Source organism: Xiphias gladius, unplaced genomic scaffold (assembly GCF_016859285.1).
Source record: "Xiphias gladius isolate SHS-SW01 ecotype Sanya breed wild unplaced genomic scaffold, ASM1685928v1 HiC_scaffold_1482, whole genome shotgun sequence".
NCBI classification, from domain to species: Eukaryota; Metazoa; Chordata; class Actinopteri; order Istiophoriformes; family Xiphiidae; genus Xiphias; species Xiphias gladius.
Genome location: NW_024401813.1, coordinates 1 through 24145, shown reverse-complemented (window position 1 = coordinate 24145; position 24145 = coordinate 1). Strand labels below are relative to the sequence as shown.

The following is a 24145-nucleotide window of genomic DNA, read 5'->3' as shown; positions in this document are numbered from 1 at the left end:
CGTCAGTCAGAATTATTCATTATTCTGACTGATGGGGGAAAAGGGTGCATATTAAATAATCATCAACTACAATCAATACAAAAATGAAGCTGATTTCATAACTATTGTTGGTTTATCCAAAGATTACCGCTAGAATTTTCCGCTATCTATGTAAACTTAATTTAATTTAATTTGTCCTGTCACCTGTCAAACAACAATCACTGTGGGCATTGTGAGGAAGGCCACTCAACACGATGTCATCCATAGCAATGGGGTCAACCACGCCCCTTCTATTAGCAAATTGGCTTGATAAGGGTATTATTTATGTAAGTGATCTCTATGATGCCAATGGCTTATTGTTTAGTTACGAACGATTCCTTTTTGTTAAGTCCTTTCCTGCAGCAAGCAGATAATTTAATTGTATAATGAAAACTATTCCTAATGGTCTTTCCCATTTAATGAAAAGTCATCTCCAATTTTAAGAAGCACTATGGATAGAACCCTTATTGACGGTAAATGGTGTTGACATTATGAATGCTAAATCCAATAATGAACATATACATAATACATTCTTTGAAAGAAGCAAAATTACTCCTAGAGGTAAAGCTTTTTGGGCAACATTTTTTTAGGTACAGATTCGCAGAGAGCAAGGCTTTATAAATTCTCTATTACCAATAGGATTAAAGAAGTACACATCAAAAATGTACACAATATAAATCCAACAAATCTATATTTCTCCAAATTTTTAGATATTGAAAACAAATTTTATTTTTGCAATGATGAACCTGAATCTTGAACATATTTATTTTGCATTTGCATACATTCAGTTACTTTTTGGACTGAAATGAAAGATTATAGAATGTGTGAAACAAATCAAAATATCAAAATTGAATGTAAAAATGTAATTACACATTTTGAACATGATAAATGTAACACTGAATTCATTGTAAATTTGTTGATTGTATATGGTAACTTTCACATACATAGGGCAGCATGTTTCAGATACATAAATATAGAATAAGTCACCCCAAATTTCACTGAATTTTTATGTGAATTTAAAGATTAAATAAGACTTTCAAATTTATAAACACTAAAAAAAAAGTAATAAAACTGTCAAAGTGTATGGTGAATTTTTTAAAGTGGAATAACTTAGGTAAGATTTTTTATTATCAATATTTTTTTATTTACTTATTGAAATTCTTATTCTTGACTGTATGTTGAGCATGTCTGCACTGATTGTATATTTGAATGTTCTTTCAATAAAGATGGGGGAAAAAGCCTCTTCTCCTATTTTAGGAGTACTTTGTTCCTTTCTAAATGTTGCTCTTAAAAACTTTGTTAGCTCTTAAGAGGAATCTCTTTGTAAGAAACATTTAGCGCCAATTAGTGGTAAGATAAGATCTTTTGTGAATATGGCCCCAGGTATTGACTTTGTATAGTACAACTAGATGTCCTGGGTCCCAAGGTAACCTCAAGTTTATGAACACGTATTACAGTAATCTGGCCCTGGACAACCTACACCAGTGCCTCAGTGGCATCCTGTCCTTTATTACAGCTGGGAGCACAGCTGTTAGTTTCCGTACCTTAATACACTACCTTACTTATAAACATTTTGGGGGAGTCAATATTAATGTTAGGTTTTCGAAAGAAAAACAAAACATAATTTTAAGAAATCTTTATTACATCAGCATATGTAAGAGTTTGCACCCGTTATTAAACATGTTAAATCACTACAATTAATTTTTAAATCAGTGTTATTAACACAAAATAAGAAAATATCCTTAAATCTTTTCCTTGCAGAGCCTCCTCTACATTGTCAAATTTATACAGTCTAATAACAGTTTCAGTTTCCCCTCAGATGGCTTGACTGTATCAGCACTGATTTTTTTTACCCCTATCTGAACTGACAGTGTATTACAGAACAAACCATCTGTTAATTTGAGTCATTAGCCTCTTGTGTAGTGGTAAAATTATAGAGCTACAATCTGACATGCTGTTTCTGTACCTGGGAATGACACACTCAACTGACAAACGTCACTGATGACTAGGGCTGGGTATCAAACCTCATTACTTATTAAGTGGAGATTAAACTGTCTATAGCACAGACTTGAGTATTGATTAACTCGAGTACTAAAGTTTGCACCAATTTTCATCAGATTTTGAATCTTGTCTTCTTATAAATAGTGTAATTTAAATGTTGAGCAGCTGTTTTTTTATTAAGTATACATCAGACTCTACTGATTTAAACAAATGAGAAGTTTTTTGAAAAATGTGTATATACTCTGCAAAATACGATACTGAAGTTTTAATTTTGATGCTGAAACTATGGTATCATATTGGTACCTGCGCTGTTTCAAAGTCTGTTTCCCAGTCGACATGGGTTTCCTCTTGCATTCACCAAAACCCAATCAATAATCTTTGATCCCTAACCATAACCTAAAAGTTCACCTAAATTAAGTTGTAACCCAAACCACAACCACAAAGGGTAGCTCTATAGGAAACACTTCTTAAAGTGGAAACAGTGTGACACAAGATTAGCATCAATGCATGTAAAACCATTCCCAGCCCTTCTAACCACTAAGAGGGCATGTCAGTCTGTCATTTAAATAAGAAAAACATCAGCAAACATTAACTTTTGTATGTAGTCTCTGTGCTCATACTGAAAGCAGAACAATGTGATAATGACCTTATCATATAGTTGACCACTATACCTACTGAACCAGTAGTAGGATAATCAGTACATAAACTGTGATGACTTGACATAACAAAAATGCCACACAGACCTTCAGCACGTGAAGCAGTGACAGCTTGTCTTCAATACAAAAACTCTAATCCAACCATGATGTCAATACCAAAAAATTTCAACATGTACCATTGCCTTGGCTAGGAATAGAACAAGGTGAACCATTATTTAATACATTGTTCAAAACCTAAAAGGAATGTTAAAAATTGTACAAGATAGAAATACACAATAAAACAGTACAGCACACACTAGGATTCCACTTAATATGAATTTCTTTATGGAAGGATTTTTGTTTTTCCTATAACATCTTTCCAGTGACTTGTACACAATACACACATCGCCATGAAAAAGTATAAAACAGGAAAGAAAACAGAGTAACGTGTCACTTAGTCTGGTTTTTAGTACCTTAAAATGCCCCACAGAGCAGGTTCTGACTTCCAATCTTTAACAAAGGAAAGAAAATATTAAACTAGAAATGTCTGAAATATCTGTGTGTGTGTGTGTGTGTGTGTGTGTGTGAGAGAGAACCAGTCCAAATGAGATGTCCAGCAGGTGTTACTGTATATGTGTATGAGGTTAGAACAGCTATGCTGCTGTACTGGTAGTTTCAGCTGGCTAAAAGGTACATAGTAGTGTTTTTGTTGGGGCAATAACATCAAAGAAAAAGAGAGCAATTGATGCAGCACAGTAAGCACGGTAGAGAGTAGCACTGACTTCTAAAACTCTCAGTAATTTGCTTTTAAGTGAAGTAAACAATGTTGTGACCAAGGTTTCCTTCTAGAGCATCTGAAAATGTTATCTTAAAAATCAGTTCACTGTATTCTTCAAAATACTGCTGTAACATCCAAAATATAATTATCAGTTACTTCAAAACTTTGTACTATTAACCAGAAAGGTAAGATGTACAACCAGAGCAATATGGATAACCAACCACACACACACACGCACACACACTCACACACACACACTCACGCACACACAAAAAATAACTTCTGACCATACAGCAGCGACACCCACATAAGGCATAAGAGGTACCTTTTTGTAAAATGTACTCCAAAATAGGAAAATGACATAAAATCCTCTTTTTTGTTAGTCTTTAGATCAAGACAGCTGCCTGTGGATCAGCTGGTTTCTTATACATGAGAGCTGCTGTGTAGGAAAAGAAAGTTTGAAGTCAGCACATTTTGTAATAATAAAACACTCAGGTTTCCCTCCAAATGTCTCTTCATAAACAGTATCGTAGCAGGCCTTATGTCTTTTACATGTCTTCTTTCTTTGTCTAGGTTTGTTCGGTGTCCATGTGCTGCCCTGTTTCAACAGAGGGCCTCACAGCTTTTGGACTGCACAGATGCATCCTTAGTGAAGGACAAAATATGCTGGGATATTAACTTTAATGCCAACTTCAATCTTCTGATCTGAAAATTTTTCTTTAAAAATCTCACAGCCCCTCGACTCCCATCCTCCTCAAAGGGATGAGTCTGTCTGTCTTGCCATTTGTCTCTCTGTTGATCTCCTGTTTTTAGTTCAACCTGCAGGCTGCAAGTTTCCTAATTTGCCTCCCATACTCCCACCTCCCTCTGTTTGCTCTAACATCAGTGGGTGTTTCCTCTGTCACAAGTCAGTGACTTTATTCTCCACAGCAGCAGCGATCTGCTGCAACCTGTAGCCGAGCTGCATCTTCTGGGCTGTGGTGTCCTCCTCTAGCGCCGTGATGATCTGATGAGAACATGATGAATGGGTGGATGAAAGGAGAGAGAAGTAAAGAGGAGAAAAGGTTGAGAGGATATAAAGGATAAACACAAAAAGGATTTACTATTCCTGTAAGCTGAAATGTAGTAATGCATGAAAAAAAAAAAAAAACAACTCCCATAAGCCAACATTTAAAGACTGACAAAAAAGTGCTTTATATCATAGTCATATCAAAATGGTTAATAATTATTTCCATATGTATCATAAGTTTCATGGGATATTTATCAAAACTGCATCTTAACTGAAAACTAGTGGCTTTCTGCACGACCAACTTTAATTTCAGTGCACACATTTATTTACCACTCATGTCATACCTAATTAAATTAGGGTGAAAATAAACATTTATGTCAGCCAATTTGCATACTTGTCAACCGCACTGATGTTCCTAAGACTTCCATAGTTTTCACCACAGTCCAGCATCCTCCATGCTTGTCAAATCTTCTATTTTTTCACAAGGCCAATTTACATATACTTTTAGGTTATACACTAGCTACAGCTACACCAAATCTGTCCTTCTGTCACCTGCCCTGACTGTTAGACACAAGAATATTTTTGCTACATTCTACTATCCTGGAATGAAAGATTTCCTTGTCTTGCACTGTTAATGACAACATACTGTACACATTGTGAAATAATGCTGGTGTAAGATATTACTGAAGTCTTGGACAATGTACATAATCTTTGAGATGAATGTCACCATCATTGGTAGTTCATATCAATCCATAAGTTGAAAAAATAAGAGTCCAAAGTACCCACAATGCAATACCTTACTTAATATTAATACATTGATCCTTAACGCGAAACCCAGCTTGGGTGGCTGTGGCTCTGGTGATAGAGTGGGTTGTCCACTGATCGCAGGGTTGGTGGTTCGATCCCCGGCTCCTCCTGTCCATATGCCGAAGTGTCCTTAGCTCAGAAACTGAACCCTAAGTTGCCTCACTTGTAAGTTGGTTTGGTTAAAGCATCTGCCAAATGAGTAAATGTAATGTAATGAAATCCTCCAACTACAGCAATATTGGCAACGTACCTATTTACAGAAGTTGATAGGCTCAAATATCCCATCTATTAATGATCCATTGTAAGCGGCCCAAAGTCTCAATAAACTGCTTTACTCATGAGTGCAGTCAACTGTACTTTAATAGATGCTATTACAATCTGTTGCAACTCATTTTTGCCTTTTGGATATTGTGGCAGACCACAATGTCTTTTCTTATTACTACCACTCAAGACAATAAAGCAAATTGTGACTGCAGAAGCATCTGTATTTATTGTTCCATGAACATAAAACAGAATCTCAAAAAAAAAAAAAAAAAAAAAAAAAAAAAAAAAAATCATCTCGTTTTATATGCAGCCCTTTATCTATATCTATATCTATTATGTTCAGGCAGAGTTTTTGACTTTTAATATTTCACACTCACCTCCGGAGGACAGCACTCTAAGCAGGCAAACATTGGAAAGCCTTTATATTGTGATCCATTTTTCAACTCCACTGTGCACAATATCGCATCTTTGGATTGTGCCATGATATTCTGTTACACCTCTACAAAAGAGCCAGACTGAGTGATAAACACACCTGGTCATAGTATTTGTTGATGTATTTGTAGAGCTCGTGCAGTGCGACCAGGTAATTAAGCTCTCCGGAGTAGTTCTGAAACACAAACCATTCAGGTTAGATGTCACACTGTGTGTCTGTGTGTATTGCGCTATAGTGTGGCTTCTGAGGTGTGGCTGCCCTCACCCTGGACAGTTCAGCCAGAGCAGAGTTCATCTCCTGGTCACTGGCTGAGATGGTCTGCCTGATATCAGCATAGTACCTGCATTAATGAAGATAATCGTGAACTTCACAAACATGACAGTTTAAAAACTTTTTTGCTTTAAAGAATACATTTTTGGCTTTTTGCCTTTACTTGATCATCAGTATAGAGAGAGACAGGAAACATGGAGAGAAAGAGAGGGGTATAACATGCAACAATGGTCCCAAACTATATTATTAGTATTCTACTGGTATATAAGGGTTAAATAAATCTGAACCCACCTCTCTACCATCTGCTTGTATCGGGGGATATCTCTGGCATACAGCAGTTTGTTGATGGGAGAGTCCTGTTTAAATTGAAACAAAGGGATGACAACCAAATGCAGGAAGCAGCTACAAGACTTTTTAGAATGTGTCCAAATGTTAACCTCATTTGTGACAGCTGTAAAGCTATCAGACAACCTAAAAATAAATGTTCACCAGCAAAAACCACTTAAACCCTTAACGTTTCCACCTTTGTAATCATCTTTTTGTCTTCCAACATTTGTTCACCCAAAAAAAAAATCTTTTTTTGAACTATCCATTATGACTTTACATGAGCAGCAGACTGTCAACCATTAAACAATATAAAATATAAAAATATATGTGAAATAAGTATTATGTGCAAGAAGCTTCTTCATGGTCCCTCCCAAAAATCATCCTCACCCGTCCCAGTTTGTGCTCAGCGATGGTGCAGGAGTCCATGAATGTCTGGGCGATGACAGAGAGCACGGCGTCCACATGGTCAGATGCTTGGACGTCAAATATAAACTGAGGGTTCTTCACAATGTTGATCCAAAAGCGCAGAGGGAGACTGAAGAAACAGAGGAGACATTAATATCATACATACTTCCCTAGTTACACTAATTTGTTAATTTTCAAGATCAAGAGCTCCTTTAGAAAGCTGTTTCAAACCAAATATATGATTATTTGCATAGAAATGGTATATTTGAATTTTCATTCAGGATTTATAGCACATCATAGCACAGAAACAACACTGGTTAAAGTTACCAACAACCTTCTCATGGCCTCAGACAATGGACTCATCTCTGTACTTGTCCTGCTAGATCTTAGTGCTGCATTTGACATCATCGATTTTATTACAGAGACTGCAACATGTCATTGGGATTAAAGGAACTGCACCAGGCTGGTTTAAATCATATTTATCGAACAGAATACAGTTTATTCATGTTAATAATGACTCTTCCATGCACACAAAAGTTAGTCATGGAGTTCCACAGGGTTCTGTGCTAGGACCAAAGCCTTTCACCCTATAGATGCTTCCTTCAGACAATATTATCAGGAAGCACCACACATATTTCCATTGCTACGCATATGAAACCCAGTTGCATTTATCTATGAAGCCAGATCCAATCAGGTAGTCAAAATTCAGACATGTCTTAAAGACAAAGACCTATAATTTGCATCCAGCCATTAGCTATGATGCTTATCCATTGAGGGTCGCCATAGGGGGTTGACAGAGAGAGACAAACAACCAGCCACGCTCACATTCAAACCTACCGACAACAGTACCCACAGGAAACACATGCAGAGTGAGAGAGAGTGTATTTGTGTGTGTGATGTATGAATGTATGTGTGAATGGGTGAATATGGCATGTAGTGTAAGCACTTTGAGTCTTAGGTAAGACTAGAAAAGCACTATATAATTGCAGTTCTTTAACCATTTAACCTTCTTGTTGTACCGACATCACTTACCAAAGCACCACCATGTCACCCTGACCAGTAATTTTTTTATTTCTAAATTTTTTTAAATTATTATTTCTAACTTTTGTCAAAACTTGGCCCTAAACACCTTACAAAAACATTATCTAATAATATAGTTACTTTGAATGGCATTACCCTAGCCTCCAGTTCTACTGTAAGGAACCTTGGTGTCATTTTTGACCAGGACATATCCTTTGCCTCACACATAAAGCAAGTCTCTAGGACAGCCTTCTTTCACCTGTGCAATATTGTAAGAATTAGAAAGATTCTGTCTAAAAAGGAAGCTGAAAAACTAGCCCATGCATTTGTTCCCTTGAAACTGAATAACTGTAATTCCTTATTATCAGGATGTCCCAATAACTCTGTGAAAAGCCTCCAGTTGAACCAAAATGCTGCAGTGCAAGTACTGACAGCAACTAGAAAAAGAGATCATATTTCTTCCATGTTAGCTTCTCTGGAAGGGCTTCCTGTAAAATCCAGAATAGAATTCAAAATCCTTCTATATACGCACAAAGCCCTTAATGACAATGCTCCATCATATATTAAAGACCTCACGGTACCGTATTATCCCAATACAACACTTTGCTCTCAAAATGCAGGCTTACTTGTGGTTCCCAGAGTTTGCAAGAGTAGAATGGGAGACAGAGCCATCAGCTATCAGGCTCCTCTCCTTTGGAACCAGCTCCCAGTTTGGGTTTGGGAGGCAGACAACCTCACTACATTTAAGATTAGGCTTCAAATTTTCTTCTTTGATAAAGCTTATAGTTAGGGCTGGCTCAGGTGAGCCCTGAACTATACCTTAATAATGCTGCTATAGGGCACTGCTGCTGGGGGAACTCCCCTGACTCACTGAAGACCTCTTCTCTCGTCTTCTCTCTTTCTCTCTCCATGCATTTATATCTAACTAATGCAATTATCTCTGACTCCGGACTTGCAGGATCCAGATATCATTATTACACCTATTATTAACATTATTATCAATACCATTTCTACCATTATAACAACCAGTCTGACAGAGCTTTAATACAACAGTATATAAAAGCTGTTCTTGGTCACCCCCCCTCCCATTTCTCTCCTCTCAAGCTAACCAGTCAAAGCAGATGGCCGCTTACCCTGAGTCCGGGTCTGTCTAAGGTTTCTTCCTGTTGAAAAGGATCCTTCTTGTATCACGGACGACAAGGAGGAGGAGTACAGACACCTAGTTTAGAACTTGTTGCAACAGCAACCACCTTCATCTCAACGTTGGGAAACCCCACCCCCCCACCCCTGTTGCTATAATTAGGGATTGTCGGGGAAATTCCTGTTCTAATCATGTTTTCTAATATGATATTAGTTTGAATAGATGTTTCTTATATAACCTACATGATATTACAATGTTCCAGTTGTTGGGAAACTGAATATAAAGAAACTCATTATAAGGGAGCTTAGCCTGGAGGGGGTTGAAGCTTCTTTCCTGTGTATGTGTGATCTGAGAATGTTGAAAATATACACCTGTGCATCAACAGGACATGTATCTGTAGAAGTTTAAGAGTATGTTGAGATGTTAAGAGAAGAGAGAATGGTGTCTTAACCCAAAGAGAAACTCTACTGAGTTAGGCAAGGTCATCCTGACATCTTGTGATTGAAAACATGTATATCCCGTGTTAGTTACAATTGGTGTGTGTTGTGTCCAAATACTATAAGAAGTGAGCGAGAGACTGCCTCACCTCAGTCATTATCAGTCATCTCTGTGTAGTGCTGGTAATTGCTCTTGCTTGCAAGCAATAAATATCTATATATAATATGAATATTGTGTCAACTGGTATTTGAGTACCAACTCTCATCTGCACTGGACAAAAAATGATTTTCAGTTTCCACAACAATTCTGGGGACTTGTCTGACTTGAGGATTCCCTGAGACACAACGTGCAGCCAAGGACTGGGTCCCGGAGTCAAAACCTCTCCTTGAGAAATGATTGTAACCAACCTGATGGGATGAGAAGTTGCACCTGAATCAGACATGCATAACCGATTCCTTGCATGGTGAGAACACAATATTCACTAATGGTAAAGGCCTAGAGAGTATACCTTGGCCTGAGACTCACAACCAAACACTGCTCATCGTTAAACTGTCACCAACACAGATATTGTACAACTCCCCAACATTGCAGATGTACATACACACGAACATTGCATCTGCATATACACTCAGATCTATTTTATTGTATCTATTATTCCAATTTTATTGTATTTTACTTTTTATTTATTTCTGATATGTATGTATTTATGGAAATTTCTCTCTTTGATGTAACTACATACCCTTGTGCTGCTGTGTCAAATTGAGGGGGGCTAATAATGGTACATCTTTTCTTATCTTATCTTTCTTGACCTTACTCTGTAAAGTGCCTTGAAATAATGTATTATGATGATATTATGATTTGGCACTATATAAATAAATTGATAAATCTTTTTTCACTGTCCTACTTCACTTTTCCCATCCCTGCCAAGCCTGTTGGCAAGTGATACAGAAGTATGTGTTGCCATACCACCAGTCGGAGAAGTTTCTTTCCTCAGGCTGTGAGACTGCTAAATTCATCCTCCACACTCCACCACAAAAATAGTTAGATTTTAATGACTATTATTTATTCACTCATTTATATACTTTTTGTTTTTTGTGGGTAGCATAAAGGGACTATATATTTCATTTTGTTATACAATCTTGTGTAACATAATGACTATTAAATTGAATCTTGAATCTTGACTTTTCATGTGACAAGTAGGCTCTCTATTTTTTGTGTTTTTGTGTGTATGTGCTATACCTGTTGGTCTTCCAAATATGAATTGTCTCAGGGTCGGAGATGCCATGTTGTCCTGCCTGGTCGTCCAGCAGGTCAAAAAAATATTTGACAGCCAGTGGGACAGGACGGCTGGTGCTGAGGATCACTGTGAACAGATCGTCTACAAACTTCTGCAATGTGCCCTGAGGAAGGAGGAAGAGGAGAGTTTTTTTTATAATGTGCAATAATGTTCACATTACAGCATACAGTAAGAGAGAGTGTGTTGGTGTTTTAACAGTGGGCACGTGTGTACCTGCAGCATGTGAGTGTGTTTATTTGTGCACTAGCAGTTAGGTGAGTATTTGGATAATGACACAATTTTCGTAATTTTGCCTCTGTATCTCACCACAATGGATTTGAAACGGAGCCATCAAGATGTGAGAGGGTTTAACAAAAATATCGCATTAACCATTTCAAGGTGTCAATGCAAATACTTCACCACCACCATAAGGCCTGGAAGACCACAGAAGAAAACTAAAGTGGATGACTGCAGAATTCTTTCCTCAGTGAAGAAAAACCCCTTCATAAAACCTAGCCGGATCAAGTACACTCTCGAGGAGGTAAGCGTATCATTGTCAAAGTGTACAATAAAGAGATGCCTTCATGAATGTAATACAGAGGTTTTACCACAAGGTGCAAACCACTGGCAACACACAAGAACAGAAAGGCTAGATTAGACTTTGCCAGTAAACGTCTAAAAAAGCCAGCACAGTTCTGGAACAAGGTTCTTTGGACAGATGAAACCAAGATTAACTTGTACCCAAATGATGGGAGGAGAAGGGTATGGAGAAGGAAAGGAACGGCTCATGATCAAAAGCATCATAAGCCATGAGCATGGGCATGTATGGCTGCCAATGAAACTGCGTCACTGGTGTTTATTGATGACGTGACTGCTGGTAGAAGTAGCAGGATGAATTCTGAAGTGTGTAGGGCTGAACTATCTGCTGAGATTCAGCCAAATGCTGCAAAACCTTTCAGTACACATCAATAATGACCCCAAATATACTGCAACAGCAACCTAGGAGCTTCTCAAGGCAAAGAAATGGAATATTCTTCAATGGCCAAGTCAGTCACCTGACATCAACCCAACTGAGCAAGATTTTCACTTACTGAAGACAAAACTGAAGGCAGAAAGACCCACAAAAAGCAATAACTGAAGGCGACAGCAGTAAAGGCCTTGCAAAGCATCTCAAGGGAAGAAAATCAGCATTCAGTGATGTCCACATTCTAGACTTCATCCACTTTTCATCCAAGTATTAAAAATAATGCTTATATTTTTAATTATGTTAGTTTATCCAATTAGTTTTTAGCCTCTGAAAATGGAGGGACTATACATAAAAATGGCTTTAATTTCTAAACGGTTATTGTGATATTTTTGTTAAAACCCTTGAATTAAAGCTGAAAATCTACACTTCAGTCACATATTGATGGCTTCATTTTCAAATCCATTGCGGTGGTGTATAGAGGCAAAATGACAAAAACTGTCACTGTCCACGTACTTATGGACCTAAATATGTGAGAACATGAGAACTATCAAATTCAAAACACCTGAATAGAAATGGCAAATACTGATGCAACTTTGTGAAATATTGTAAAACTAATTTTAAAAGGGTTGAAATAGATCATTGCTTTGTTCATTAATGAGTTATTAGTTTGCTTAACAAAGAAATAAAAAACAACAAGAAGTTAAGTCACTAAAACCTGCATCTGATTACATCGCTGTTTTCTAAAAATAGAATAATAATTCTACCTTGAACTTTTAAAATCATGTTTTGATAGCAGAGTTTTAATAATAATTAAATCAGCTCACCAACAAATTGAACCAATCCAATAACAGTGGGGATGATGGGGTGTATAAATCTATGCTACTTGGACAAAGGTATAAATACAGTTTGCAGGTCTGATATTCTCGGCCTCAGCCATCTATCACAATTATTAATTAAAGCAAAAATGTGCTCTTCAGACCTCACTTTGTTCGACAGTTCATTAAGTGCACATTAAACAATCAAATGCAATCAGTTTATAAATAAAGATGATTTCACGACTGTATTATCCAATAAAATTGGTTCTATATCTAGAATTAAAGTATGATGACTTGTGTTGTCAGCTGGAAAATATCACATGTTGACAGTATTTGATGCCAGATACAATATAGATGACAAGTCAGTATTTTATGTTGTTTCTGGTATGAAATCTGTGATGCAGCTTATATATCAATAACTATATCAATATATCAATCAATCTATCTAAATTTAATTTATTCCTTGCACTTCTGTGTATTATTGAATATTTTAATACCTGTGGGCATTGTGAGGAAGTTCACTCATCAAAACATGATGTCATCCATAGCGATGGGGTCAACACCACCCCTTTTCTTAGCTTAGGAGTTCTCTTTGCTCCTTACCAGAAGCTGCTCTCAGCAGCTTTGTGAATAGCTCATAAAAGGAAACTCTTTGTTAAGAACTTTTAGTGCCATTAGGAGGACTCCTAGTGGTAAGATAAGATCCTTTGTGAATATGGCCCATGGTCATCATTACAATCATCATAACAATTTTATCATGATTATATGATTATTATAATTGTAAACTGTATCTCACTTTACCAGCATTTAGACTTGTCTGCAACATATCAAAAACTGAGATTAAATTAAAACTAGCTTTAAAGTTGTATGGAAATATAACACGTCTGTGTGCGCGCGCGCGTGTGTGTGTGTGTATGTGTGTGTGTGTGTGTGTGTACCTTCATGGACAGTAGGCGGGTCAGGTAGATCTCAGGGATGGCCTTGGCCCTCTCTCTCTCCCTCAAGCTGCCTCTGCGGTGTTTCGGCAGCTCAGGCTCCTCACTGGCTTTCACCAGATGCCACAGCCGCACTCCACCTTCATCTGCATCCTCCAGCATTGGTGTTTCTGCACAGGTTGGTGTTTTTAAATATTTATCTAGTATAATTTACTGACCAGTTAAGCAATGCTTCACCTTCAGATGTAGAGAAATTGTCAAAAAAAATTACGTGAATTTATAGGGATTTACTTAAATGTGCTATATGTAAGTTTTTGCTATCGCTGCATGGCCAACGTTAGCATCAACAGCTGTTTACTTACCAGTCTAGAAGAAACGTTGTGAGTTCAGCATCAAACTTAATTCCTTTACTCACCAAGAGCTGTCTCCAGCGGTGGAAGGCAACACCAATGTTAAATTTTGTTTTGCTTCTATTTCTATCACTTCTTTTCTTCTACTGAAGTTAGCATGCAAACCAGGTAGCCGGGGCCTGTCCCGTCTCGTAATACCACTTTGCAATGCTGAGTCACTGTAACATCAAGTCTGCCCTCAGTCTAACATGAAAGGATGAAGTAGTGCTGCCCAGAGGGCATATTCTAACCTCTTGTGTTGTATTGTGAAGCTCTTGGTAAACAGCTGTTACTGCTAACGTTGGCTATGTACCTATAGCAAAAATTTACATATATCACCTTTAAACCTGGTATTAATGGAAAAAAAATCAATGCAAAAACTGGATTATAAAAATACTGTTTTCTGTGAAGTATTTTGTAAAGAAAACAGTATTTGCACAGTTTTTATGCACAATTTTTGTAGTTTCACTGTTTGTTTGAATGACTTTAAGGGACTCTAGACCACCCTGTTTACTTTAAACTGTGCTGAACAGTGTCCATAAACACAACAACTTTCTGAAGCCTTAGATATAAAATTCAGGAATAAACTTCAGGGTAATTTTATGAAAAAATACACAACAATTATCCCACATAATACACACAACTGGGAGCTACTCAATACAGTCCAAGCGCCCCATTCCCAGTGCAGAACACATTCAATAATATATGCTGCCTAGATTTACTTTCAAATTATATGACAGCAGTAGGATAAAAAAAAACAATTACTATTGCAGTCATGGACATACACATAGAAAGTTTGTTAGTTTATAGTATTTAGTATTTCTAGTATTTAGTAGAAGCATAAAGGATTTTGAGGCGGCAAAGAAGAGAAACTGATCGAGATTAATCATAACATATTACTGTTATCATGTTAACTCACTCTCTCCTGGTACATAGTCATGGTTGTCGTGGTGAATGTGTTTGTTGTGACGAGGGACCAGCGCTACTGTTGCACCATCTGGGACCTGATGAACATCAAGAAACATACAGTACCACCTTTTTACTTTTAGTTAGTAAAACATATTGTATTTTAAGAGGAAGCATCTTAGTGAAGTGTGATCTTTGACCTTATAATGCTGCAGTGTGTTCAGACGCTTCCAGTTGCCCTGAACCACACAGGTCAAGTCCTCGTCTGACAGGATGAGATGTCCGGCAACACCAGACCTCCACTCTGAACAATACACAACAGCCAGATCATCAGCATAATGTGTGTAAACCCATTCAATGTATATTTGCATACTTGTTGGTGCCATAGCAATACTAGTGTTTACCTAGTGAGATAGTAAGTAAACATAATATACTTATATTAAGTTCTACCCCTCGGGGTTAGAACCCTACTGTTTTTGTGCTGGTTTATTATTATTATTAATAGGGTTCTAACCACGAAGGGGTACAACCCTATTGTGTGCCAGTTCATTATTATCATTATTATTTGTCGTCTCAAATTGCCATTAACTGGAATGAGCAAGAAAAATGAAACCTGGCCCAATAACAAATGCTTCCAAAGTAACAAATGCTTCCAAAGAAACATGAGCCCAATCAGCCCAATGATGGTGCTGTAACTAAGGCCCAAAAATGCAATTTTAGAAAGGCCACGCCCTTCACTCAGTCTGATTGATTTGATATTTGACACACAAGTCCAGCTCAAAGTGGTCTAAAAAAACCTCTTGGCCCATAATAGTCCGCCATTATGAATTTTTTGCTTATTTGCATCATGTGAAAAAACAGTAAGGTGACGTCTACTTTTTGGATTTCAACTCTGTCAACACCAAATTTGGTATACAGCCTTGAAGGACTGAGATCTACAATTCAATTATTATTGGGTAAGATCGGTCCAAAACACCACCGCCATCAATCACATAATGTTGCCAAGGACCGAAACCGGCCATAATTCCTGAACGATTTGTCCAGCCATCATAAATCTTGGTGGATATTTTCAGTCCATTTCGGAATAGCCGAAAAAAAAAGCCTCTTGGACAATAAATGCCACCATGATGGATTTTTTTTCTAATTTGCATTATCTTGAAACCCGATCGTTGCTGCTTGCAGATTTAATTTTGAGCTTGAGCTGCTTCCTTCTGAAGAGCAGAAAAAAGGTGAGAACCCACAAATTGCGGCTCGAGGCTATATTTAAAATTGAATTTGATCATGCACACTTTCAGGTGCTTTTCAATGTTAATTCCAGTGCAGTGGCAACTTGCGTCGAAGACTGACCAGATTATGAACTCTCCTTGTATTTGAGTCCATAAGGCAAGTGTAGTAATTCATAAATACTCTCATTTGACTTTAACAGATCAAAGTGTCAACAGCAAAAATGCTCAAATGGATTTAATCCAAAAATAAATCTGTTCTGACCGTCAGGTGTGCAATGTGGTGTGAATGGATTCTCACCCAGGTCCAGTGAGTCAGCGTGGGGTCGGTGGGAGAATGAGGTGCCCTTGAACACCTGATCCAGCAGCTTCTCTTTCACCTGTGTGATGGTGTCACAGTCCAACACTTTGGAAGGCAGCGGCTGGGTCTCATTCACTCCTCCACCCTGCACTAACACATTCAGAGTCTGCAGAAGGTGAAAAGAGGGGTGAGAGATTGATAGATGGAGCACTGAAAAAAACTTCCTGAAGCTCAGATTCCTTATTTAAATAAAAACGATAATTTCATGTAAAGTCAGACTTCTCCTCACCAGGGTCTTGTACTCCACGTCCTCTCGCAGCAGGCGGTTGTCATTGAGGGTGTACTTGGCCTTGCTGGTTACAGCATCCACTGGTCCTTTATCTACCTGGTGCTTTATGGCCCTGAACAACATGTAGAGAGACTCTCCTGCTGAGTCCTGCACACATGCACGCACGCAAGCACACACGCAAGCACACACACACCGCAGAGTCAGTTAGTACTGGCTTAACACACTCATCAGGATAGGACGAAGGGCTCAAATGACAAGGACACTGTTTTACATCCTTTCAATTGGTCACTCACAACTTTGTGCTAAAGAGGCTTGCAGATGGTCATTCAATTAAAATTCAAACTATCAGGAAATTCTTCAGTTCTTCAACTATTTATATAAACTTGGTTGACACAGGCTTTTTTAAATTTCTTTTTACAATGCTCTTCCCTCTGCATGGAAACATTTCTGATGAAATATTCACTTGGCATTTCACAGATGGCAGTACTTTGACATATGAATGGCAAATTCATCTGCTATTTCAAAGATACATTAAAGTTGGACAGACACTCGGAGGATACATTACCTTTCAGATATTATAAAGCATGATGGCCATATTACTTTCCAAGAACTAACATATACTGTACATGTTACTGACTTTTTTAAATTTTTTTTAAAAGATGGAAACCCTTACATGAACTCTATTCTATTTTTTAACAGTGAGTGTCACCGTCTTTCAGTTCTAATAATGTTGACTGCATCTGGTTCAGCTGGTTCCTCGTAGTTAAAGAAATAGTTTTACATTTTCAAAACACTACAGTGACTTAGATAAGACGATCAATTCCTCTTTCACATCTGTACCTTAAAACTACAGCCAGCAGCCAGTTAGCTTAGCATAGAACAAAGACTCAGGGGTAAACAGCTATCCTGGCCCCTTTCAAAAGGTCACAAAATCTGCCTACCAGCACCTTCCAAAGCTCATTTATTAAGATAATACTGTATATCTTGTTTGTTTAATCTCTACAAAAACAAAGTGTAAAAACCACATATTGTGGTTTTATTGGGGGGGGTTATGTGCTAGACTCTTGGCTGCCTGGGATCTTGTGAAACTAAAAGAGACTACAGGAAGTCACTGGTACCGCTAAGAAATAAGCAACACAATGTTAACTGGCTGCTGGCACCACCATCATATTTACTGTACAGGTATGAGAGTGGTATTGATCCTCTCATCTAACTCTCGGTAAGAAAGAAAAAAAACATATTGCCCAAAATGTTGATCCATTCCTTAAACTACATGGAACCAGATGCAATTGAGGCAATTAGTCAGATCTCATATGCAAATTATATCTGAAAAACAGACCTCGATTGCTTGTTTGTATATAGGTAACTGTCCAGTAAAATTTCTGATGTATTATGTATATGATTAAATTTATGTGGTTTGCTAAGTGGAATGAGAAGTGGGTGGATGACTTTGATGTCGGTGAGGGGTTTAAGCTTTTTTTCTCTCTTTCTTTTCTTTTTATGCACTTAGATATCAATCAGTTATATCTTTCTGTCTTAATGGCATGAAATCTAATCTAACTGGAATGGCACTGAATAGAGCCCATACTTTCAGCTGAGGCCAAATATTGACAAAGATGTTGAAAAATATGGCCTCTCTCGCAATGTTAAGGAAAGTGATAAAAAAAAATCCTGGATCTCCCCCTTTAAACGGATTTGCACCAGAATTTAAAGGGGTTCTTCCCTGGCCCATGCCCCATCCGCTACACCAACTTTTGTGGAAATCAGTTTAACACTTTTTGTGTAATTCTGCTGACAAACAAACAAACAAACAAACAAACCAACCAACAAACAGACAGGGTGAAAACATAACTTCCTTGCAGAGGTAACAAAAAGTTGGTCCTAAAAAGAAGTTATTCTGGAAAAGGTTTTTCGCAAGGCTATCTTAATGGAACAGTACATTCAGGGAACTCAAAAGTCTTACTAATTGACCTTCCCCACGCATATTTTATTACAATGTCCCAGGACTCAAACTGGCAACTTTCTGTTCACAATCACAGATCTAATCAATTAAAATGTTACCTACTAAAAACTAAAGTGTCACTTTTGGTGCTCCTAACATTTTTTACTGAACTGCTTTATCATAGTTTATAGTTGTATAAAGTCATGCCTTATGTGTTGACTGACCCTGAGGAAAGTGTAGAGGCAGATGGACATCCAGTTGGTCAGCAGCTTCTCCACCACCGTCTCTGTTCTAGAGAGAAAAAAAACCCAGTTGTAGCACTGCAAAATATTTTAAACCGACAGTCACACTTTCACTATTGTTCTTCTTACCGTCGCAGCATCAGTTTGGGGTTCTTGGCCACGTACTGCTCCACCAGGTCATTCAGGAGAGTTTTGAGGATGTCAGTGAAATATTCTAGTTTGCCATGAAGCGCCACTGTCAGCAGGGAGGCCACATAGGCTCGGTCTCTGGGAGAGAAAGTCCGTTGGCTCTCCAGTGTGTGAATGAACTAAAAGAAAGACAGGCCAGTTATCCCTCTGCTCAAAATGTAGGTAGTTTCTACAAAGCTTAATTGTACCCATAACACAGATGGTGAGAATGACTACCTTTGTGAGGAAGAGTTTGCTGTTGAGTAAGTTGGACAGCTGCACCAGGCCCTGCTCCACGGTCTGCCGCCGACACTCCTGAACGTCCAGGTCTCGCCTCAGTGGAGATTCTCGGTGGCCTGGGAAGAAAATGCGTTCGGCATACATCCGGTAGTCAAGGAAAGGGATACCTGAGCCCACCAGGTCATTGGACATATCCATCATCTCTGTCATCAGGTCTGTGACAGGGCAAATGAAGAACGGTGAAAGGTCAGAAAGTGTTGCTCTACTTAAGTCTTAAGCTTCTCCTATATATTACAGTTAGGTCCATAAGTATTCGAACAGTGACACAATTTTAGTAATTTTGCCTCTGTACACCACTACAGTGGAAACAAAGCCTTCAAGCTAGCCATTTAGGAATTAATGCCATTTTTATACATAGTCCCTTATTTTCAGAAGCTCAAAAGTATTTGGACAAACCAACGTAATTATAAATATAAGGATTATTATGAATACTTGGACGAAAATCATTTACAGTATAGAGAAGGAATCAAAGCTGAGAGTGTACACTTCAATCACATCTTCATGGCTTTGTTTCAGATTCATTGTGGCGGTATACAGAGGCTAAATTATGATAATTGTGTCAATCTCCAAATACTTATGGACCTAATTCTATATTCAAGGTTTGTGTTGGTAACTGCAATGAGAGGTATATATTGACACTGGATAGTGCTGGCAGACTAAAATTAAACTCCTTTGCAGCAGCCATGTGGGATGTGAGGAACATTTCATCCGGGAGGTAGGATTAAATGGGATCATTTCATAAGGATATTGTGTAAACAAAGCTGATATTTTGGCCTCCACAAACTAAAACAAACTTTATTGTTCTTCTGTTTGTGGCTCTCAAAGTCTCCTTCCTACTTAGTCATGTAACCTTACTCCTCTCACACTCTTTCACCTGTAAACTCTTTCTTGCAGCGGTCTCTCACACTGGTCTCCAAGTTCTCCAGTTGGATCTGGACCTTCTTGTAGTCTCTCAGGGCCTGCTTACTCTTTCTCCTGACAGACACCAAAACAGACAGGAACAGAGGGTAGAGAGAGATATAGGAGAGAGGAAATGTAATACCGGTTTTCCACTGGACGAATTCTAAAAAGGATGACTTAAGTAATTTGGCCAAACAAACTCCCAACAGCAAGGAACAGTGTTTATCGCAAGGTGAAGCTGGATCAAAATGAAAACACTGCCTAATTTGGTAACACCCAAAGATGACTGTCCTGAACCCACAGTTCCATATGTGGTCATTTTTTAAAACGTCATGGCATAACATGATCAAGTCAAAGTCTCAATATGGGGTAACAGTGTTCTCCCAGTCTAATAATGTCGGTTGTGGTCTGTAACACATCATGCTTAAACTGTGAACTCAAATGAGTAAAACTGGCAAAATGTCACTAAGTGGGCAGTCAATGCAATTAAACCAGTTAATGTACAGTAATTATAACTGTATCACATTATGACACTACTGCAAGAATGTAAATTTTGAAAGTAAGTAACATATTTTCCCTTTTATAATTGATAACTTGAATGAAGGAAATAAAAAAAGGATAACTCCAGTTCAGAAATCAATAAAGCTCACCCTTGCTCAATTCGGTGCAGTCAAAGGTTCTGCTGCTACAGATATAGTGGGTCTCAGCTTTTTGTCATTCAGAAATACTTGTCTGTTGATTAAATGTTCTGTAGAGCTTTAATCAGACATCACAGGACCATTACAGAAAGAGGCATGCACCATAATTGGAACCTGTGGGTGCAAGAGAGATCATGTTTCTAGTGGAGAACTACGGTGAGTTAGAAAATAACATGTTGTCTTAGATGTATGTTTCGGTATGAAAGATGAATTGTTGTCCCAGTCGCAGGTCATGTGCAGGATTTCTTTCTTTTTTGACTAGTCTCCTCTGCTACTGAGAACCACCCCTAGAGCATGATGCTGTCCCCACCATGCTTCACCGTAGGGATGGTATTAGCCAGACAATGAGTAGGGCCTGGTGTTCAGCAGACATAGTGTTTGGAATTCTTCGTCAAAGAGTTTCCTTTAAATGCCGACTGGCAAACTCCGAGCAGTGTCTAGCTACTCTACCATAAAGGCCCGATTGATGGAGTGCTGCTGAGAGGGTCGTCCATCAGGCAGGTTCTCCCGTCTCTGCAGAGGACTTCTGAAGCTCTATTTGAGTGACCTTTGGCTTCTTTGTCCCCTCCCTGACCAAGGCCCTTCTTGCCTGGTTACTCAGTTAGACTCCTGGTGGTTCTACACCGCTTCCATTTCATTTGCTCATAGAACACTCAAAGCATTAGAAACAGTTTCATATCTTTACCCTGATCAATGCCTCAGTACAATTTTATCGCAGAAGTCCACAGAGAGTTTTTTGGATTTCATGGCCTGGTTTTTATCCTGATGTGTAGTGTGAATTGCAAGACCTTATATCGACAGGTGTGTGCCTTTCTAAAATATGTCCAGTCAATCAATCTGCCACAGGTGGACTCCAGTGAAGTTCTAGACAGATCAAGGAAAACTGAAGCACACAGGATGCATCTGACCACACCGTTTAGAGTACCCACAGCAAATGGTCTGAATAATTTTGTGAATGAGAGATTTAAGTTTTTGATTTTTAATAGGTTTTGATAAAATTTCTGAAAAAATGTTTTCACTTTTTCATTATAGGTTATGTTGTGTATACTGATGGGCAAAAAGGGCAATTTTATCCATTTAAAATTAAATCTGCAACACAGTGAAGTTTGCAAAAAGTGAACGGGTCTGAATACTTTCCGACGCCACTTAACTCTTAAATGGACAGAATATGAGATACATTATCTCTCTGCATGTTTTATCTTTTGTCACTGCAGCCTTTTTGGTAATCTGACCATTGATCATTGAATTGATAATTCGCTTCAGACACGTTAAATTGCCATCTCATTTACCTAACGAGGTGCATGTTTGAAAGGGACTTTAAATTACAATTTAGTCTTACTTACAAGGTATTGATGTTTATTACCAGGCCCCAGTTAGTTCTCAGTGTCATCAAACCATTGCTTAATTGTGCTACTAGTAGTCAAAAATTCTACAGGATAAATTTAACTTACTTAAGAACGTATCCGATTATTGTTTTTTTTTTTCTATATACTTAACTACATAGTAAGCACGCTCAAACACAGACATACAGTTCACCCACTGACCTGTAGATGAGCACGATGATGAGGACAATGAGGGCCACTATGGATGCCCCGACTCCAACTCCAATCTGAGCCTCCAGGGGGAAGGTGGTTAGGCTGAGGTTGTCATACACAACCTTACCCAGAGAAAAGTTCAGGTTGCCCATTTGGACCTGAAACACACACATACCACACACAGCCCTTAATTAAAAAGTAAAAGGCTTCAAACAGCAGTGAATGTCCCTCTGAGGTGCTCACACAGTCCCCACCCTCTTAAGCTGACTTTTCTGATAAAGTGAAAAGCAGGTGAACCCACAGTGAACTCTGGAAGATTGTCAGAGCCCTCTCGTTTCTTCCCATTGGGTCCTGGTGGGGGCTGCTGAGGTGGTGGCTCGCAGTACAGATGGTTTCTGGTAAGAGTCTTCACAGCACACACACCCTCCCCAACCAACACCACCACCTCATCTTTAGTGATGGCCAGGTCCAGGTTTTCTCCCTGAGAACACATTGAAATGGAATAGAGTTTATATTTTATCTACTTTAACTTCCAGTTCCAGTTTGGTGAGTAATGACAATTATATGTTAAAAATTTATGATTTTTTTAATTTTTATTTCGGTTAGATGATTTTTGGTGGGTTACTTCAGCTACAAATGACCTGTCTGGACAAGTGCAGCATCCCATAGAAGCAACAGTAACATGAATTAATATGTAGATAAAACTGGTTACTGTTTCTAGCTAGTAAAACTAAGATTTCCAGAACTGCCTGTCTATCACTGCCGGTCCTCTGACCTCCAGCTGGATGAAACTGCCAGGGTTGTAACGGTAGGCCTTCAGAGGTTCCTGTTGGTTCAGGCGGCGTAGGACAGGGTTGGGCTCGTAACTGAAGCCTTGGGGGTTCAAACTGTTGAAGTCAAAGTGAAGATTGTCCAGCAGAAACTCCACTGTGATCTTTGACCCCCAAATGGAGGAGTCTACCATCGGAGAGCGGCACAGGATCAGGGAAGAGGAGTTCAACTCACAGCGTTCCATGAACTAATGAGACAGAAAGGGTGAAGAAAAGACATTTAGTGAAGGGAGTGATAGTCTGGTTTTCATCAGCTTTTAAAAGATTTTATTCCGTCCAACACACATACACAGACCTGTTTGACAGAGCAGAGTGGGTCTCCAGGACAAACAGGGTCAAGAAGCATCCTGACTGGCCTTCCCAGTGTCCCCTCTCTGTCCTCCCTTTTCTCTGTACTCCGCCTCTTCCTCCTCCTCCTCATTTTGCGCTGGCTTATGGACTCAAAGGGAGAGACTGTTACCACCATCCGGGGCTCCTGCACCACGTCCAAATTGTGGCCCGACACATAGATCAGTCGACCACCACTAAACAGAGAAACCAGTCTTGAAATTCACAGTAATTAACTTTTTGGCACAGAACAACTTTTTGAAGTAGAGAACAAGCGGTGAAAGTTGAGAATTGTAGGTCAGACTATAAGACTTACTCCACAAAGCTCTTGGCTGGCGTGGCGTAGGTGATATTGGGGTTATTGGTGTAGCAGTAGGGTGAAGTGTGGAGGTGACGCTGGCTGCTGCCGTAATGCAGGGTGATCCGGTGATCTCCTGTCTTATTACTACTGCCTGTCACACACTGAAGACTGGACCTCTGCACTTCTGATACACTGGAGGAGAAGGCGCACAGGAGAGACAGATTAATAAAGGATTTGTTACTTTTACCCCAGAGT

General features: G+C 38.7%; 1 protein-coding gene across 1 annotated transcript; it reads right to left on the bottom strand.

Annotated features, from left to right (window-relative positions):
• Window positions 1–1639: 1639 nt before the first annotated feature.
• LOC120787530 (plexin-B1-like) lies at window positions 1640–24082 on the bottom strand (the record flags this gene model as incomplete). The annotated part of the gene is made up of 20 exons (XM_040123249.1): window positions 1640–4438; window positions 6045–6119; window positions 6210–6285; window positions 6507–6571; window positions 6930–7077; window positions 10786–10946; window positions 13543–13709; window positions 14848–14932; window positions 15035–15138; window positions 16359–16524; window positions 16648–16794; window positions 18814–18880; window positions 18961–19139; window positions 19237–19454; window positions 20174–20274; window positions 22442–22590; window positions 22734–22913; window positions 23208–23450; window positions 23558–23786; window positions 23906–24082. Coding segments are annotated over 20 exons (2842 nt in total), but the record flags the coding sequence as incomplete, so codon positions are not given.
• Window positions 24083–24145: the final 63 nt, after the last annotated feature.